A 19,897-nucleotide genomic window follows, 5' to 3' on the forward strand; every position below is an offset into this window, starting at 1 on the left:
CACGTTTAACAGTAGATGACACAGTGCAAGACCCCCAATGGGGGTCTCAGTGAGGACTTGCTAATGTGCTTTCACGGGAGTCCTGGCTATGGGGCAGGTCCTTGGTCCTTCCTAGCGGAAGGAATGGGTAGAAAAGAGGGCAGCATGGGGGGCAGCCAGGTCCCCAGGGTCGCAGACAAGAAAGGGATCGTCTGGGTACACTGGCTCCTGGGCCATAACAAGGTACTTAGTTGGGGGACCGAGCTCCAGTAGAAGCTCAAAGCCGGGGCACTGTGACGTCCCAGGTTCCCAAATATCCCTTGGACCAGAGAGGTCAAGCTGAGGGAAGGGGGCGGCCAGGGTTCCCGTGGCTCCCTCTCCCCGAGGGGGCGCCCCAGCCGCGCCTTGGAGCTGGCGGAAGCAGAGGGGGCGCCAGGCGGCGGGAAGAAGAAGCCGTGGGCGCGCAGGTCAGGACGCTGCTGCTGGCGCAACTGTTGGTGCGGGTCGAAATCGCGAGGCAGGGTGAGCTGAGGCGGGGGCTGCCGGCGCAGCTAGGGGTGATGGGGGAAGGTGGGGCGCGTGGAGACCAAAGGGAGCTCACTTTCTCTCCTACCCGCAGCGTTGCGGGATAGGGACCTGTTGCTTCCAGGTAAGGCGTCCAGGGGACGCGCTTCCCTGCGCAGGGCACCTGAGCCGGAGCGCGAATGGCGACTCATCTTTTCCTCTTCCCGCCCCAGGTTTCTAGAACTCTTCTATGCTCGCATGTAACTGATGGGGCCCCCCTGGGTGTGGGGGAGGGGCGGGCACCTGTGGACCACGTGGGGCAGGTCCCCAGCGTCCCCTTCTTCCTGGGCGGCAAGACCCCTGGACGCGCGGTTCCCCGGGGCGCCCCTTTTCTTCTCCCACTCGGTGGGTGAGGGTGGACGGGGTGGGCCTGCCTCCCGCAGCTCGGCCTGGTGTCCATTTGTCCATCCCAGGGCCATGTGGCCAACGGACTGTCCCGACACTCATAGTGTATGGAAAGGATGCAGGGCTTGGGCGCAGGGCAGCCTGCGCCTATGGGGCTCCCACTACTGCGGAGCAAGCCTGCTCAACCGCCGCTGGGTGCTCTCGGCCGCGCACTGCTTCCAAAAATGAGTCTGGGGGCGGGCGGCCCGCTGACCCCGGGCCCTGGGTCTGCACCAGGACCTGCGCGCATGCCCCACGTGGACACGGCCCTCGTGTGCTCCTGAGGCGCAGTCCCGGCTGCAGCCCGTAACGCACCCACGCGAGTCCCCCAGGGCGCTCCGGGAGGAAACGCTGTGCGGTTTCTACCAGAACGTTCTCCCAGAACTTTCCCACGCACATTTGTCTTGTTCTTTTCTTTCTCACGTCACTTGTCCCCAAATGGCACCACCAACCTCCACCTTCCTCACCCCACCTCCCAGCAGAGGTGACCCCTTCCCCCCCCGCCCGCCGGGGGGAGGAATGAGCTGAAGTAAGTGCTGGACACACAGCCTGGCCTGTGGTGACACTGGCCCCGGTAGCTGTTTTGAGCCCAGCCTGCTGTGGCGCCCATGCACCTGCTCGTTGCCTTTTGAGAAGGGTTCTTGGAGGTGACAGGTGGTTGAGTGACTGGCCAGATGAGCTGTTAGGGGAGGCACCCTCCTGCCAACACCCCCAAGTCCCCAGGTGTGGGACTTTGTTTGGGGCTGTCTGGGCTCTCCCCGTTTCTACCCTGGCCTCTTTGGTCGAAGGAAGACCTGCTAATGGTGCCTGGGGTGAGCCCCCGCAGCAGCTCGGGGGTCTCAGCTCAGGGAGCAGCCCCAGGTGTGCTCAGGTGGCCCACCCTGACAGCTCTCTCCTCCCCTGCCAGCAACAGAGATCCCTATGAATGGTCGGTCCAGTTTGGCGAGCTGTCTGTCACACCACCCATTTGGAGCCTGCGGGCCTACCTCCATCGTTACAGGGTGAAGAGTATTATTATATACCCCAAATCCAGGAATTATTTGCAGGACGACAGCTCCCTGCTGAAGCTGTCCTCCTCCGTCACCTTCAATAAGCACATCCAGCCCGTCTGTGTCCTGTCCTCCTCCTCTGAATTCAAGAACCGTGATGACTGCTGGGTGAATGGCTGGGGGGACATCCATGAGAAAAAGAGTGAGGTTGGGGACAGACGGGTTGGGAAGGGGAGTGTTATTCACCACGTCCTGTGCCAGCCACACCAGCTGCAGTGGCCCCCACCTTGGTCTGTGTGCCACTGTGCTTTGGCTTTGGCCCGCTGAGCAATCCCTCCTCACCTCCTTTCCACACCCCGCCCCCCCGTAGAGCAGGGCTTTCTGTACCCACACTCAGCTACCCCTCCCTTCCGAGTCTGTGAGCCAGAAACCAGAGAGGGAGGCCCCCCTGCACCGGCCCAGGCCACACCCCCAGCCTGCAGGGGTGTGCGAGGTTTTGGGGTGGACTTGTCAGAAAGGCATCAGGCATTGTTTGTTTTGGGGGGTTTTTTGAAGTATACTTCAAAAACCATAAAATTCATCCTTTTAAAGTATACAATTCAGGGACTTCCCTGGTAGTCCAGTGGTTAAGACTCTTTCCACTGCAGGGGGTGTGGGTTCGATCTCTGGTTTGGGAACTAAGATCCCACACCCCGTGTGGTGCAGCCAAAAAAAAAAAGGCATACAATTCAGACGGTTTTTTTTTTTTAGTATATTCACAGAGTGGTTCCATCACCACTGTCTAATTACAGAACATTTTCATCATCTCAAAATGAAATCCCATGCTTATTAGCCATTACTCCTAATTCCCCGTTGTTCTAGGACCATAGCCCCTGGCAGCCACTAATCTGCTTTCTGTGTCTAATGGATTTACCTACTCTGGACGCTTCATATGAATACAGTTATACACTACGTGCTAGCTTCTCTCACTAAGCATAATATTTTCAATGTTCATTCATGTTTTAGTGTGTGTCAGTACTTCACTCCTTCTTTCTTGTTAAGGTTTAACTCATATAACATTAACCATTTTAAAGTATATAATTCAATGGCATTTAGAACATTCACAGTGCATAACCATCAACTCTATCAAGATCCAAAACATTTTCATCACGCCCAGAGGAAATCCCATAACCATTAAACAGTCACTCCCCATTACCCCCTCCCTCCAGCCCTTAGCAGCCACCAACCAACTTTTTGTCTCTATGGATTTACCTGTTCTGGACATTTCATATAAATGGAATCATACACTGTGTCACCTTTTATGTTTGGCTTCTTTCACTTAGCATAATGTTCTCAAGATTCATCCATATTATAGTATGTATGAAAACTTCATTCTCTTTTATGGCTGAATAATATTCCATTGTATGGATGCACAATTTGTTTATCCATTCCTCCATTGATGCCATTTGTGTTGTTTCCATCTTTTGGGTATTTGTATTAGTATACAAATTTGTGCTTGAATACCTCTTTTCAATTATTTTGTGAATGTATTTAGGAGTGCAATCCTGGATCACATGGTCATTCTATGTTTAACTTCTTGAGGAGCTGACAAACAGTGTTCCATAGCAGCTGCTCCATTTTACGTTCCTATCAACAGTGAGGGTTATCATTTCTCTCCATTCTCCTCAATAAAAAACTTGTTATTTTCCAGGTTTTTGTTTGTTTGTTTGTTTTGTTTTGTTTTGTTTTGGCCATCCTAGTGGGTGTGAAGTGGTATTTCACTGTGGTTTTGATTTGCATTTCTCTAATGACTAGTGATGTTGAGCAACTTTTCATGTGCTGGTTGGCCATTTGTATATCTTCCTTGGAGTAATGGCTATTTAAGTCCCTTACCCTTTTTTTTTTTTTTGGTCACACCACGTGGCTTGTGGAATCATAGTTCCCCAGCCTGGGATTGAAACTGGGCCCTCAGCAGTGAGAGCAGAGAGTCCTAACCACTGGACCTCCAGGGAATTCCCAACCCAATTTTTAAAATTTATTTATTTATTATTTTCTTTTTTTTTGCGGTACGCGGGCCTCTCACTGTTGGGGCCCCTCCCATTGCTGAGCACAGGCTGCGGACGCGCAGGCTCAGCGGCCATGGCTCACGGGCCTAGCCGCTCTGCAGCATGTGGGATCTTCCCGGAGCGGGGCACGAACCCGTGTCCCCTGCATCGGCAGGCGGACTCTCAACCACTGTGCCACCAGGGAAGCCCCCCAACCCATTTTTTTTTTTTTTTTTTTTTTGCGGTATGCGGGCCTCTCACTGCTGCGGCCTCTCCTGTTGCGGAGCACAGGCTCCGGACGCGCAGGCTCAGCGGCCATGGCTCACGGGCCTAGCCGCTCCGCGGCATGTGGGATCTTCCGAGACTGGGGCAGGAACCCGCGTCCCCTGCATCGGCAGGCGGACTTTCAACCACTGCGCTACCAGGGAAGCCCCCCAACCCATTTTTAAACTGAGTTGTCTTTGTTGTGATGTTGTAATCGTTTTTATATATTCTGGATACTAGACCCTTTTTAGATATATGATTTGCAAATATCTTTTCCTATTCTGTGGGGTTTTTTTTTCCTTTTTTCTTCTTTTTTTTTTTTAAACTGGCTCCTGGGTCTCACTCCATGGATTTAATTGGTCTGGGATGTGGCACAGACATTGGGATATTTTTAAGCGTCCCAGGTGATTCTAATATGTAGCTAAGGGTAAGACCAGCTGGCCTAATGGGGTTCATGATGCTTAGCCAAGTGATGCCAGGAAAGAGGCAATAATCTCCAGGAAAAGGACGAAGAGCTAAAGGTTTGAAAGTTGAAATGAAGACCTAGCTGAAGTTCTGCAGAACAGGTAGGCTTTAGTGTCAGAAAGTTGTGTTTTGAATCCTCTTACTTAACTCTTCAGTTTCTTCGAAAGAGGCATCATAGCTCCTTCCTTCCGGGTTGTTCCATGTTGTCAGTCCCTGGTGTTGATGGGGGAAGAGCACTTCAGATGCAGGACTGAGCCAAGACTCGTGGACCACATCTCTTTTCACTTTCATGATAGTATCTATTGATGCACAGAATATTTTAATTTTGATGAAGTTCAGATTATTTTTTCTCTGGCGCTTTTGCTTTTGGTATCATGTCTAAGAAATAATTGCCAAATTCGAGGTCATGAAGATTTACCCTCATGTTTTCTTGAAGAGTTTTATAGTTTTAGCTGTTATATGTATATCTTTGATTCTTTTTTTTTTTTTTTTTTTTGCGGTATGTGGGCCTCTCACTGTTGGGGCCTCTCCCGTTGCGGAGCACAGGCTCCGGACGCGCAGGCTCAGCGGCCATGGCTCACGGGCCCAGCCGCTCCGCGGCATGTGGGATCTTCCAGGACCGGGGCGCGAACCTGTGTCCCCTGCATCAGCAGGCAGACTCTCTACCACTGCGCCACCAGGGAGGTCCTCTTTGATTCATTTTGAGTTGATCTTTGTTTATGGTGCGAAGTAGTGGGTCCAACTTCATTTTTTGCATTTGGATATCTAGTTGTCCCAGCACCATTTGTTAAAGAGACTATTCTCTACTCCACTGAATTATCTTGGCACCTTGTCAAAAATTAGTTGACCAAAGAAAAATGGGTTTATTTTCTAGACTCTCAATTCTGTTCCGTTTGTCTGTATGTTTATCCATTTGCCAGGACCCCATTGTTTGATTCCTATAGCTTCCAAGTATGTTTTGAAATTGGGAAGTGTGTATTCTCCAACTTTGTTTACTTTTTCAAATATTGGTTTTGTTATTTGGGGGTCTCTTGATAGTCCCTCTAAATGTTAGGATGAGCTTGTCAATTTCCACTAAAAAGGCCATTGGAATTTGGATAGGGATTGCATTGAATCTGTGGATTGCTTCGGGGGAGTATTATCATCTAAATAATATTAAGTCTCCAGTCCATAAACAGAAGATATGTTTCCATTTATTTATGTCTTCTTTAATTTCTTTCAGCAATGTTTTGTAGTTTTTTGTGTACAGGTCCTCAATTAAATTTAACTATTTCATTCTTTTTGATGCTATTGTAAAATGATATTTCTTTTCTAATATCCTTTTGAAATCGTTCATTGGTAGTGTATAGAAATATAATTGACTTTTGTGTCTTGATTTTAGATCCTGCAAATTTGCTGAATTCATTTATTAATTCTAGTCCTTCTTTGTGTACTCTTCATTATTTTCTATATATAAGATCATGTCTCCTGTGAATAGACATAGTTTTACTTCTTCCTTTCCAACTTGGATGTGTTTTATTTCCTTTTCTTGCCTAATTGCTCTGACTAGAACTTCCAGTAAAATGTTAGATAGAAGTGGCAAAAACTGGCATCATTATCTTTTTCCTGTTCTTAGGGGGAAAGCTTTCAGTCTTTCACAATTCTGTAGCTGTGGGTTTTTCACATATGATCTCTATCATGTTAAGGAAGTTCTCTCTATCCTTAGTTTATTGAGTGTTTTTATAATGAAAGTGTTGGATTTTCCTGCATCAATTAGGATAACCATGTGGGGTTTTTTTTCTCCTTCATTCTATTACTATAGTCTGTAGTATGTTATATTGATTGATTTTTGTATGTTGAACCCACCTTGCACTCTGGATAAATTTCACTCGGTCGTGGTGTAGAATTCTTTTAATATGCTGCTGGGTTCAGTTTGCTGGTATTTTGTTGAGCATTTTTGCATAATGTTGGTCTGTAGTTTCTTTTTTTTTTTTTTTTTTTTTGCGGTACGCGGGCCTCTCACTGTTGTGGCCTCTCCCACTGCGGAGCACAGGCTCCGGACGCACAGGCCCAGCGGCCATGGCTCACGGGCCCAGCCGCTCCACGGCATGTGGGATCTTCCCGGACGGGGCACGAACCCATCGGCAGGCGGACTCTCAACCACTGCGCCACCAGGGAAGCCCTATGGTTTCTTTTTGTGTGTGATAACTTGCTTGGGCTTTGGTGTCACAGTAATGCCAGTCTCATGGAATGAGTTAGGAAGTGTTCCTTCCTCTTCTGTTTTTTGGAAGAATGATTGATGTTAATTTCTTCCTATGTTTGATAGAAGTCACCATTTAAGCCATCTGGCCCAAGGCTTTTCTTCATTGGGAGGTTTCTGACTAGTGACTAAATCTTTTTACTTGTTATGTGTCTGTTCAGATTTTCTATTTCTTCTTGAGTCTGTTTTAGTATTTTGTGTGTTCCTGGGAATTTGTCCATTTCCTCTAGGTTATCTAATTTGTTGGAATACAGTTGTTCATAATATTCACTTATAGTCCTTAATTTTTCTTTAAGGTCAGTAATAATGTCCCCACTTTCATTGTCAATTTTGTTGATCTTTCAAAGAACCAACTTTTGGTTTTGTTGATTTTCGCTATTGTTTTTCTGTTCCCTAGTTTGATTTTTTTCCATTCCTCTCTTTATTATTTCCTTCCTTCTTCTACCTTTGGGTTTAATTTGCTCTTTTTTTTTCTAGTTCCTTAAGTTAGATTGTTGATTTGAGATTTTTCTCCTTTATTAACATAGGCATTTCCAGCTATAAATTTCCTTGTGAGAATTGCTTTTGCTGCAACCAATAAGTTTTGGTATGTTGTGTTTTTATTTCCATTCATCTCAAAATACTTTCTAATTTTCCTTGTGATTTCTTCTTTGACCCATTGGTTAGAAGTATGTTGTTTAATTTCCACATATTTGTGAATTTTTCAGTTTTCCTTCTGTTATTGATTTCTAGCCTCAATCCACTGTTTTCTATGATGTCAATCTTTTCTAATTTATTGCAACTTATTTTGTGGCCTGACATGTCATCTATCTTGGAGAATGTTTTGCATCCACTTGAAAGGAATGTGTATTCTGCTTTTGTTTGGGTGGATTGTTCTGTATATGTCTTTTAGGTCTAGCTGCTTTATAATGCTATTCAAGTCCTCTGTTATCTTACTGATCTTCTCTCTGGTTGTTCTATCCATTAATAAAAGTGGGGCATTGAAGTCTCCAACTGTTCTCATAGAACTGTGTATTTCTCCCACCAGTTACATCAATTTTGCTTCATGTATTTTGGGACTCAGTTGTTAGATGTGTAGATATTTATAATTATTATACCTTGAGGATTTACCACTTTTGTCAACATATAATGTCCTTCTTTGACTCTTTTTAAAAATATTTATTTAGTTTTTTTAAATTTATTTTGGCTGCACTGGGTCTTAGTTGCAGCATGCAGGATATTCATTGCGTCATGCGGGATACTTAGTTGCGGCATGTGGGATTTCTTAGTTGTGGCATGCAGACTTCTAAGTTGCGACATGCAGACTCTTAAGTTGCAGCATGCATGTGGGATCTAGTTCCCTGACCAGGGATCAAACCCAGGCACCCTGCATTGGGAGCACAGAGTTTTACCTGCTGGACCACCAGGGAAGTCCCCCTTCTTTGACTCTTGTAACACGTTTTGACTGAAAATCCATTTTGTCTGACATTAGTATAGCAACCTCAGCTCTTTTTGGTTACTATTTGCATGGAATGTCTTTTTCCAACCTTTCACTTTAAACCTATATTTACCTTTGGATCTAAAATTATTGTCGGGCTTCCCTGGTGGTGCAGTGGTTAAGAATCTGCCTGCCAATGCACGGAACACAGGTTTGAGCCCTGGTTTGGGAAGATCCCACATGCCGCGGAGCAACTAAGCCCATGCGCCACGACTACTGAGCCTGCACTCTAGAGCCCACGAGCCACAACTGCTGAGCCCATGTGCCACAACTACTGAAGACTGTGCACCTAGAGCCTGTGCTCTGCAGCAAGATAAACCACGCAATGAGAAGCCTGTGCACCACAACAGAGTGGCCCCCGCTTGCCACAACTAGAGAAAGCTTGCATGCAACAACGAAGACCCAACGCAGCCAAAAATAATAAATAAATAAATTTTAAAAAATACAAAAATTAAAATATAATAAAATTATTGTCTTGTAGACAGGATATAGTTGGATCTCTGTTTTTAATCCATTCTGCCAATCTCTTCCTTTTAATTGGAGTGTTTATTGGTTACATTAAAATTAATTACTGATAGGGAAGGATTTACTTCTACCATTATTCAATTTGTTTTCTATATTTTGTCGGATGTGGAAGATATAGATATCTTATATCTATATCATATCTATATCTATACCTAAGTCATATCTTTTTTGTTCCTTATTTCCTCCTTTTTGTGTTTAATTGATTTTTATTAGTGTACTGTATTGATTTCCTTCTTATTTCCTGTTCTGTATATTTTTTAGTTATTTTCTCAGCAGTTTCCCTGGAGATTACAGTTAATAACTTAAACTTATACCAGTCTATTTTGAATTAATATCAACTTAGGTTCAATAGCATACAAAAGTTCTGTTCCTATACAACTCTATTCTTCTCAAGTTGTTATTGTCACAGTTTACATCTTTATATATTGTGTAACCATATCTTTATATATTGTGTAAGCAATCTCTGTGTAACAGAGATTTACAATTATTGTCTTTTAAATTGCATTTGTCTTTTAAATTGTATAGCAAAAAAAGTATGAACCAAAACTATAATAATACTGGCTTGTATGTTTACCTGTGTAGTTACGTTTACCAGTGTTCTCTATTTCTTCCTATGGGTATAAGTTACTGGCTACTGCCCTTTCATTTCATCCTGAAGGGCTCCCTTTTCCATTTCTTGTAGGGCAGGCCTACTAATGATGAACACTCTCAGCATTTGCTTATCTGGGAATATCTTAATCTTGCCTTCATTTTTTTTGAAGGATAGCTTTGTCTGATCTAGAATTCTTGGTTGACTGTTTTAGTCTCTTAGCACTTTACATATGTCATTGCACTGCCTTTTGGCCTCCAGGGTGTCTGAAAAGAATGTGGCTGTCAATCTTGTTGAAGATCCCCTATACTTGATGTGTAGCTTCTCTCTCGCTGTTTACAAGATTCTCCTTTTGTCTTTGCATTTTGATATTTTGATGAAAATGTATCTCAGTGTGGATCTCCTTGTGTTTATCCTACTTGGAATTTGTTCACCTTCCTGAATGTGTAGTTTCATAGCTTTCATCAAATTTGGGAAAACTTCAGCCTGGATCCTGCAGCTATACTAATTATAAACAGGCTCAGCTGCATCAGCCCCTCCCCCTGTGTATGCTTCAGCCATGGTCTCTCCCCACTGGCTCAGGCAGGGCCTGTCATCTGCAGGCTACAGAGAGGGAAACCAAGCCTCAGGGAGGTGCTGTGACAGCCTGTCCATCCATTGGGTCCTTCTGTGATATTGTTCATCACCCACCACATACTGGGTGCTGGACTAGAGCAGAGGAATCAAGAGCAATGTCCCAGGTACTGTGGATACTCCAGGAAGTCCACTCCCCTTCATACCCCCTTTCCCCAGATGGCAGAGGAGAGGCTAAGGTTGTTGTCTTTCTCTCTCCCACCCTCAACCCCTGGCAGATCTGCCACCTCCCTACGATCTTCAGGAAGTGCAAGTCTCCATCATAAACAAATCCAGGTGTTCCTACCTGTTCCATCAGCCTGATTACAGCAGTCACAGCAGTAATAATATGATTTGTCCTGGCTCTGAGGATGGCAACACTGACGCCTGCAAAGTGAGTACCCCTGCCCCAATGAGGGCCATACTGAAACTGGGTACCACCCCTCCCAATCTTGGGCCTGAGAGCAACCACCTTGACCCCCTACCAATCCACCCTTAGAGTTCATTCATGAGAAAATCATTGTAGACCTCATTTATCCAGCCTATAAAACAAGCTTCCTGTTTTACATTAATTGTACCTCCTTTGATCCTATGTGAAATTGAGTGGATAGACTATTGCCCCCCTTTGCAGATGCAGAAACTGAAGTTTTTTTGCTTCCAGGGGGAGGAGTGGGATTTGCAGCCAATCTGCCCAGCTCCACAGCCCCTCCTGCTCTACCAGCCTCTCCACTGGCCCCTCCTGCCCCATCCCAGGTCTTGCTCACCCACACTGCTTTCCAGGGTGACCCAGGCAGACCCTTGGTCTGTGAAAAGAATGGGCCGTGGATTCAGATTGGAATTGTGAGCTGGGGAGTGGGCTGTGGTAGGCGCAACCAGGCCGGCATCTATACCAATGTCAGTAGTTACTTCAACTGGATCCAGATGCTGGTGGGCCACAGCACACCCAGGCCAGACCCCTCTCAGTTGCTGCTGCCCCTCGCTCTGCTCTGGGCTCCCTGACTCCTGTAGCTGGCCTGTGCACACCTAAGCCCATGAAGGTGCAGTAGTTACTGCAGCTCCAGACATATTCACCAAGGGCTGGGGGCACGCCAGTGGCAGGACTGCCTGCTGAACCAGGCCCAGTCCCCTTCTGTCCCCTTTGCTAATAAACGTGTGTATGTTCACATTGATGCCTTGCACCACGTTCTATGGCCCTGGGTGGATTCCTGGATACCCTCACAGTTACCCATGTCCCATCCACTCGAAGACCACTCCTTAACTCCTAAACCATCGTCACCCATCTGTGCTATACGGGTTTTGGTTGCAAACAACAGAACCCTCTCAGGTTAGTTCAATCAGAAAGATAATTTACAGGGATTTCCCTGGTGGTCTGGTGGTTAAGACTCTGTGCTCCCAATATAGGGGCCCAGGTTCAATCCCTGGTCAGGGAACTAGAACACTCATGCTGCAGCTAAAGATATCCTGCAACAAAGATCCCGTGTGCTGCAACTAAGACCTGGCGCAGCCAAATAAATATTTTAAAAAAAGAAAGATAATTTACAGGAGGACATAAGTAGCAACAGGGTCCCTGGGGGCTAGGAAGGCTGGAGTGGAGTGCAGGGGAGGAAATGCCCCCAAACACCCCTAGCGCTCATGCCGTGTTCCCCACCACACAGACGCCAGACACTCCTGGTCTCACCACGGTCCCCCAAAGGCTGACCTGGGACCAGGACGAGGGTGCAGATAATTTATTTGGGAGGTGATACCAAGAAGCCCCAGTGAAGAGTGGGGAAACTGAGGCAGGAGGGCTGAGAGCCAATGACGTTTGCCCAGATGAGGAGGTTACCCTTGTGGGCAGCTGAGGCTCTGTCTGGCCAGGATCCCCTGAGAAATCACGGGGACACACCTCAGCATTGCCTGTGGGGGACAAGGACCTGGCATGGCCCTTTCTCTCCTGACTCCCCGTGGTTGAGGCTTGTCCTGGGGGTGTGGGGGCTCCAAGCTCCATAGGTGGCCTGGGTGGAGGGGCAGCATCAAGCGTGTCTCCCCCCAGCCTCAGCATGGCCAAGGGACCAGGCCAGCGGGGCCGACTTGGGCTGCTTGGAACTGCTCGGGCAGATCTGCGTTTTCATGAGATCCAGAGGTGCTATGAGAGCAGAAGGTATGAGAAGTTCTGGTCGATTGACAGCTTGTCTCTGTGAAGAAGCAGGTGGAGGAGTCTTGGGAGGGTGCCCTCCTCGCCTCTGCCCACCAGGACAGCCACACAGGCTGTAGGACACCACGCTCAGGCTTCATGCCCCTCGGCAGCCCTGCAAGGCTGGAGCTTCTCTTCCCCCTCATCACAGTGAGGAAACTGAGGCCCAGCAAGGTGACAGAACTATTCAAGTCACTCAGCTCACAAGGGCCTGTGTCCACCTCTCACTGCATGGCCTGACTCAGAGGGGCCAGCAGGTACCGGGCAGGTGGGGTCTCCCAGGTCTCCTGTAAGACTCACCTGCATTGAGATTTCCACTCCCCCCATCTGCCCTCCCCAACAGCCAAAACCTGAGGGTGCCCCCACTCACTTCCCACAAAGGCCCTCTGAGTTGACCCAAGCAGAACACTCACTGCCCTGGTGTCCCATGTGTTACTGGAAGACAGTGTGATTTAATGCCCATTAAGCGCTTGGCCCCAGACCGGCCATGCTGCGACACTGCCCTGCAGGCCTGCTTGGACATTGCCCCTCCTCCAGCGCAGGCAGAGTAGCCTCTGGTGGCCCAGTGCCCATGTGACAGACTCATCCACAGAAATACTTTCAAGCCTGCCCAGGTGCACGTCCCACGTCCACCCATAGGGTCCTGTTCAGGGTCACCTACCCAGAGGCTCAAGAGGACTCCAGCCAGGTGCCACGGCATGCCCCTCCCCCTGGCCTGGCTCACCCCACACCTTTGTTCCCCTTCAGGCTGCTTTAGATGACCACTGGTTGTTGGGTCAGCATGGTGTGGGGTCTGGCTGTGGCCGTCCCAAAGGGCCCAGCTTCTGCTGGGACATCAGTGAGCATACCACCTGGATCCTGGAAAGGCCACCCCGTCCCACCTCCTCCTGCTGCCAGGTCTACAGGGTGCCCCTGGGATCTGGCCAAGGGTAGGGCTGGGCCCTCGTCAGAGATGAGTCCTGTGCTGCAGATGGTGGGCTGGGCACCACCATACTGAAACACACTGGCAGGGCAGCCAGCTCAGGGGGCACATCCCCTGCACCTTTGTTGAACTGTTATTTTGTTTTCATCCTTGGCATTTAAAGACTTTGGTTGTAAGCAAAAGAATCCCCTAGTACCAGCATGAGTGAAGGAGAGTTGCTTTAGAAGGATAAAGAACAGCCCACCAAGGGCAAGGATGACTGGAATGAGGAGCTCCAGCTTCACAGGACACTCTTTCTCAGCCTGGAAGGTTGCAGGCTCTCAGGCCAGCTGAGAGTCCTCGCCAGTGGCTGCAGCTATGGCTGCCCCCTGCCTGGGCCCCAAGGGGTCCTCTCTCCCTCCTCCAGGATAAAAATCCCAGGGAGGGATTCTGATTGGCTGGTCTGGGGTCATGTGTCACCTCTTGATCAATCACTGTGACCTGGAGGACATGGTGGGATGATGGCCCCCGTTTGGGTCATTTGCCCTCCCCTGGGAGTGGGGACAGGTCCAGCACCAGAAAAACGTGGGGTTGACTCAGCTATGGCCCTGAGAAGGATAGTTGTGAGAAGGGCAAGTAGATGGCATTTGCTGAGGGGCCATTTCTGCAGTGTGACTCAAGGGTGGGACTGAAGGGCATGTGGGCCCAGCAGGGGTCTGTGCCTCAGTTTCTCAATCTGAGACAGGGGCTGGGTTGGGGTGAGCCCCTGGAGCGAGGTTCCTTTCCTACTCCTCTCAGCTTTGATTGTCCAATATTCAATCAGTACCAGATCCTCCCACCATAAGCCAGTTTCTCAGTGGGAATTTGTTTCCTGGTCCCTGCATGCAGGTGTCTGTCCTCCAGGCTTCCCGCCTCACCTAAATTGCAACAGGCAGACACGCAGCTCCTTCCATCCCGCCTTCCAGTGAACTCCCTTCTCAAGGTTTGGCCCATATCTCCAGAGATAGCTGTGTGTTCCCAGGGTCCCTGGTCACTCTTACTCCCACCTGCCTCTCCAGCTGCCCCAACTCTGCACCAAGGGGAACACTGCCCACCTGGCTCCATTCCTGCCAAGCCCTCTAATGGCAGCTGAATCCGGGGTAACGAAAGGTCAGGAGCCTTGGGGAAGGTGCTTCTTTTATTCTTGTGGCACTTCTATAGCATTTACATCAGCCAGGCACTATTCCAAGCTCTGCGTGGGCGAACCCAGTTAATCTTCACAACCACCTGGGAGGCGGGTTTTACAGAAGAGGAAACTCTCCCAAGGTCTCAGGGCTGGAGGGAGGGCGTTCCACAAGCCGACTCCGGAGTCCTTGAGCCTGGGCTTGAGCCTGCTCCTAGAGTGTGGACAGCAGAGGTCAGGCCTGAGGCTGCCCTCCCTCACTTCGAGTGGAGGGGCTGGGGCTGGGGCCGGTTGGCCTCTAGGTCCCCTCGTTCATATCCTTCACCCTCACTCCCGGCATGATGCCCTGCTGGCCCCTTTCACTCCCAAAGACTCAGTGCCCACTCTGTGCTGGGCACTGTTCAGGCCATGGGGGACTGGTATGCACTGAATGTCTGTGTCCTCTCCAAAATTTATATGTTGAAGCCTTAACCCCCAATGTGACTGTCTGTGGAAGTAATTAAGGTTAAATGAAGCCTTAAGGGTGGGCTCTGATCCGATAGGATTAATGTCCTTCTAAAAACAGACACCAGCACCCCCCCGCAATGCCCAGCAGACATAAAGAGGAGGCCGTGTGATCACACAGTGACATGCCAGCCACCAACAAGCCAAGAGAAGAGGCCTCAGAGGGAAACCCATCTTGCCAGTTCCTTGTTCTTGGACTTCCAGCCTCCAGAATGGTGAGAAATAAGCTGTGTTTAATCTCCCCAGTCTGTGGTGTTCTGTTCTGGCAGCCTGAGCTAAGACAGGGACAGAGACCCAGACCCTGCCTCATGGAGGGAGGACAAACAAATCAAACCTCCTCTATCACACATCAACTCCCACTGTGACGTGGCAGAGGAGGAGGTGTGCTGGGCAGGAAGGCCCCCAGGAGGAAGAACCAAGTGGAGGGCTGCTGGATGACTTGGTAGAAGGAGGTTCCAGAGCCTTCTGGGAAGTGGGCACAGTCCAGGCCCAGCCCACCGACTGAGCCCTGTCTCCAGCATCTCCCAGCCTCACCCGAGACCGGCAGCCTTGCTGTCCTGGCCACCCCAAATTGAAGAGGAGACTGTTTCCAAAGGTCAAGTCTGCTCCTGCCTCTAGGGTTAAGCGAGGAGAGCTGCCAGGTTTAAACAAGATATTCATAAGACATTCATTCCCCACCCCCCACAAAAAAACTGTGCAGAGCTGGGGCTGGGAGGGTCTATGCAAGGCCTGAAGCCTGGGCTCTGTATGAGGCTGTCCCGGCCAGGATTTCTGGACAGAACAATGCTGTTCAGAAGCCCCAGTGACTGAGCACTGCAAGGAGCCAGGAGGCAGGATCAGGTTCAGAGATGAGCGGCCAAGGATCCTCTGGAGCTTTGTGGCCTGACCAAAACAACCCCGACCCCCGTTCATCCCCACCCCACATCGCCCCCCACATTGCCTGGCTGGGCACAGGCTCCCGCCCCCAGTTCTGTGCACCTTGGCCCAAGCCAGGTTTCCTTTGAGAAATCCAGGTGTCCCTTTCCTGCCACCTCAAAAGCACTGTTCAAAGCATCTTTGTTCAAGGCTGGGCTGATGAAGCCACAGCCCCGCCCTGACCTCCTTAATTACCTCCTGGCCAGGCCCCCACCCCCTCCTGGGTCTTTAAGCCCCCAGGTTGTCCCCCAGCCCAGTTAGCAAGGAGGACACCAGCTGCAAGAGTGAGAACAGAATCCAGGGGCTGTGGGGTCTAGGGGTGGGGGGCACGCAGGAGCAGCTGTCAGGCAATGGAAATACAAGATGGGGGAGGGGCTGGGGTCCAGGGCTTGTATCGAGACCTAAGGTGGCCAAATCTCACAGTGGGTGGGGGGCAGGGGTGGTCTCTGGGGCCTGGGCATAGGGCATAGAGCCTGGGCCACAGGGCTAGGTCTGGGACCAACCAGGGTCTAAAGGAAGACAAAAGGGCCTCTGGGGGGGCTAGATCCTCCTCCTCTCTCTTCAGGTTCCAACCAGAGGGCACCCTCATTCCTAATCTCTGACCTCCCTCCCCTCACCCTGTTATCTGACACCAAACCCATAATCCAGTCCCTTCCGTGCTTCCTCCTCCAGTGTGCCAACCCCCCTCCACTCCCCCCCACCCCCCCCAACCTTAGCCCTGTGTCTCCCTGCCCTCATCCTCCTCCGAGTTCCCCGCTCCTCTGCTCACCCTTGAGTTCCCCTTGTCCTCCCACAGCCTGCGGGCAGCCTCACGTGTCAAGTCTCATCGTGGGGGACCGGGACACCCAGGACGGAGAGTGGCCGAGGCAGGCGAGCATCCAGCACCGCGGGGCACGTGTGTGTGTGTGGGGGGGGGGGCTCGCTCATCGCCCCCCAGTGGGTGCTGACGGCAGCACACTGCTTCCTGAGGTGAGCAGGCAGCCCAGGCTTGGACAAGGGGCACTCCCCTACTCTGAGGGCTCAACGTCGAAGGGGGCAGGGGCGGGTGGAGCAAGACCCACGGAACGGGGCGTGCCACTTGGTGGAAGCATGGTCCCCAGGCTCTGAGTGAGAGGGTGGCGGGGATGGGGGCCCTACTGGGGGTGGAGAAGGAGCTGCTTTAACTAGACCCACCGCTGTCATGCCGGAGGGCGCTGCCATCTGAGTACCCCGTGCGCCTCGGGGCACTGCACCTGTGTCCTGGCCTCGCCCCACGTTCTCTTGGTGCCCGTGCAGAGGGTGCTGCTGCCCCCGGACTACTCAGAGGACGGGACCCGAGGAGACCTGGCGTTGCTGCAGCTTCGCCGCCTAGTGCCCTTGAGCACATGAGTCCAGCCCATCTGCCTGCCTGAGCCTGGGCGTTGCCCACCACCAGGCACACCATGCTGGGTCACTGGCTAGGGCAGCCTCCACTCAGGAGGTGAGGCAGAGGGCGGGGCACTGGGGCATTGGGGCCGGACAGGCGATCTCTCTCCACCTCTCTCTGATCGGGAATCCCAGCCCCTCACTGCCCCAATCCAGGACCCACCGTGACCTCCAGGGACCCAAACATCCTCACAGTTTTTCCACCTCACTGTCTCCCAGCTCTTAGAAGTCCCCCCTTCTTCTCCAGTGCCACTCCCAGAGTGGCGACCTCTGCAGGGAGTACGGGTGCCACTGCTGGGTACTCACACCTGTGACCTCCTCTACTACATGGGCACCAACATTCCTCGTGCCAAGCACATAGTGCTGCCAGGGAACCTGTGCACCGGCTATGTCGAGGGCCAGAAGGATGCCTGCCATGTGCGAGAAGCTGCCTGGAAACTCTGGAGTCCATGCTGCTATGGCCAGCACCCTACCTCCTTAGAACCCAGGACCTAGGAGGTACCACCTCCAGGGCTCAGTGTCCTGGACCCCAACCCAGAGGCACCACCTGGGGGATTGCAGCCCTGGGACCCAAAGTCTCTGGAGGGCTGGGACCTAAGCTCTTCTTTCTCCTGCAGCGTGACTCTGGAGGACCCCTGACCTGTATGAGGTCTGGGCGCTGGGTCCTAGTGGGTGTGGTGAGCTGGGGCAAGGGCTGTGCCCTGCCCAACCGTCCAGGTGTCTATACCAATATGGCTACTTACAGCCCTTGGATTCAGGCTCGCCTCAGCCTCTGATGCAGTGACCTGAAGCCAGACTCTGGAGTCCCTCAGCTGCCTGGTCTGTGTGGGGATCTACACATCCCCCCACCCTGCCCCTTCTGACTTAGGGCTTAGAGGCCTAATAAAGTTAAGGGGCCATCCACCCACCCATTCATCTGTCTATCCCCTGCCTCCTCCTTGGGGCTCACCAAACCCAAGCTGCCAACCCTCCTCCAGGAGCCTCCCGAGTGTCCCAGGGTCTCACACTCCCTCCCTTCCCTTCCTGCTCATATTTAACCCCCTGAGCTCCAGTCAGACAGGCAAGTGAGTCAGTGCTAGGTCTGGTCTGTGTGCCCTTCTTTTCTGGAAGAAGTCAGGGAAACTCAAATATGAGAGGAATTCAACACCAAGGAAATGACTGTCCATTGCTAGCTTTGAAGATGGAGGGGCCACGTGGCAAGGAGCTGATGAAAGCCCCTGGCTGACAGCCAGCAGGGAAAGGGACGCCTCAGCACTACTACTGCAAAGAACCGAATTTGGCCAATAACCAGAACAAGCTTGGAAGCCAACTCTACTCCCAGCCTCCAGATGAGAACCCTGACAGGCCAAGCCCTTGATTTCAGCCCGGTGAGATCCTAAGCAGAGAACCCAGTTTAGCCCACCCACAGAGTAGTGATTTAATAAATTAGTGTTTAAGTTGCTATGTTTGCAGTCATCTGCTACACAGCAATAGAAAACTCAAATAGATTTTGCCCCACTGCAGTGAAAGTGCCCCAGGAGGCAGATGGCCAGCCACCAGGCCTGGCCTTCCCATGAATTCTAAGGTCTTAGGAGTTTGGGGCACCTGACATCATGCCCTCTGCCAAGAGGAGACAGGAGCCCCCAGATAGGCCTGGCCATAGCTTCTGATATCCTTGTTTTTTCTGCCACTGCCCCCATCCATGCCCTGGATGAGTCTGAGGCTGTGTCCTAGCCTTGGCCAGGCCCCCAGGCCCAGGACCGCCCCCTTCCCCCACCTGCATCTGGAGACCGGCCTAGGCCCTTTCAACTCCCTGACCACCCTCATGTGCTGGGACCTGGTGTCCCATCCCCTCTCTGCCATCTCCTCATCCCCAGGCCAAGAATCATCCATCCCTATAGACAGAGCTCAGTTTCTAGAACAGCAGAAAGAACAAGAACCAGAACAAAACCTGGAAACTCTGAAGCCCCCCTTTGGAGCTGACGGGGCAGTCGGGAAAGGGGGGGCAGGGGAAGCTATCATCGAAGGGGCAGTCTGGCTGGGCAGGACCAAGTGCAGCTGCCGCCACGCAGGCCTGAGCTTCGTCTCCCTCCCTTCTTTCCTCCCAGGGGAAAAAGTGGCTGCAGCACGTGGTCGCTGCTGGGCCAAGCCAGGCTGGGAGGGTGGGGCTGTGGACTGGGCAGTGAGGGAGCTCCGGGCTGCTGTCTCCCCTAGGCTGAGGGCCATCTACTGGCTGCCCCTGGTGGGGTCACTGGGGACCAGGGTACCCAGAACAGGGCATGGCTGTGGCAGGCCAGGCAAAAGGCTGTGGGCACATCTGTGGTGGGACCCTGGCCGCCCCTGATGGGTGATGCTGGCCATCCTCCCATCCCGCCCTCAGCCGGGGGCCAGCCCAGAGAACTTCCTCAAGATGCCTCCCAAAGTACTGAGACCAGAAAAAGCCAAGGACTGAGAGCCAGGATGCCTCAGTCTTGGACCTGCCGTGATTAGAGTAATGGATCCCCATTCAGAGCCCAGTGTTTCTTTTCTTTCTTTCTTTGGCTGTGCTGGTTCTTAGTTAAGGCTCACGGGATCTTCGTTGCAGCATGCAGGATCTTTAGTTGCGGCATGCAGGATCTAGTTCCCTGACTGGGGATCGAACCCGGGCCCTCTGCATTGGGAGCGTGGAGTCTTAACTGCTGGACCACCAGGGAAGTCCCAGAGCCAAGTGTTTCTGAAGCATAAGGTGAGAGCTAAGCAGGAGTGTCC

At 51.1% G+C, this 19,897-nt stretch overlaps 2 protein-coding genes across 2 annotated transcripts; both read left to right on the forward strand.

Moving 5' to 3' along the window:
- Positions 1-960: 960 nt before the first annotated feature.
- Positions 961-11,110, forward strand: LOC132437660 (serine protease 41-like). Its single transcript, XM_060030994.1, has 5 exons — positions 961-1,112; positions 1,321-1,328; positions 1,843-2,118; positions 10,351-10,505; positions 10,892-11,110. Exons 1-5 carry the CDS (start codon positions 961-963, stop codon positions 11,108-11,110), a joined length of 810 nt encoding a protein of 269 aa, XP_059886977.1.
- A 1,040-nt stretch (positions 11,111-12,150) lies between these two features.
- PRSS33 (serine protease 33) lies at positions 12,151-17,946 on the forward strand. Its single transcript, XM_060030995.1, is given in 9 exon segments — positions 12,151-12,251; positions 12,924-12,972; positions 13,032-13,122; positions 16,563-16,669; positions 16,671-16,735; positions 16,956-17,001; positions 17,003-17,225; positions 17,418-17,587; positions 17,788-17,946. Coding segments are annotated over 9 exon segments (1,011 nt in total).
- The last annotated feature ends 1,951 nt before the right edge of the window (positions 17,947-19,897 follow it).

The sequence above is a fragment of the Delphinus delphis genome, chromosome 15 (assembly GCF_949987515.2).
Source record: "Delphinus delphis chromosome 15, mDelDel1.2, whole genome shotgun sequence".
Lineage (NCBI taxonomy): Eukaryota > Metazoa > Chordata > Mammalia > Artiodactyla > Delphinidae > Delphinus > Delphinus delphis.

Bases quoted from the DNA above. Each gene is read 5' to 3' on its own strand.
- LOC132437660 (XM_060030994.1), top strand. From the start codon at position 961: ATGTGGCCAACGGACTGTCCCGACACTCATAGTGTATGGAAAGGATGC. The intron at 2,119-10,350 runs GTGAGGTTGGGG...AACCCCTGGCAG, and splicing joins GGACATCCATGAGAAAAAGA to ATCTGCCACCTCCCTACGAT. The intron at 10,506-10,891 runs GTGAGTACCCCT...ACTGCTTTCCAG, and splicing joins GCAACACTGACGCCTGCAAA to GGTGACCCAGGCAGACCCTT.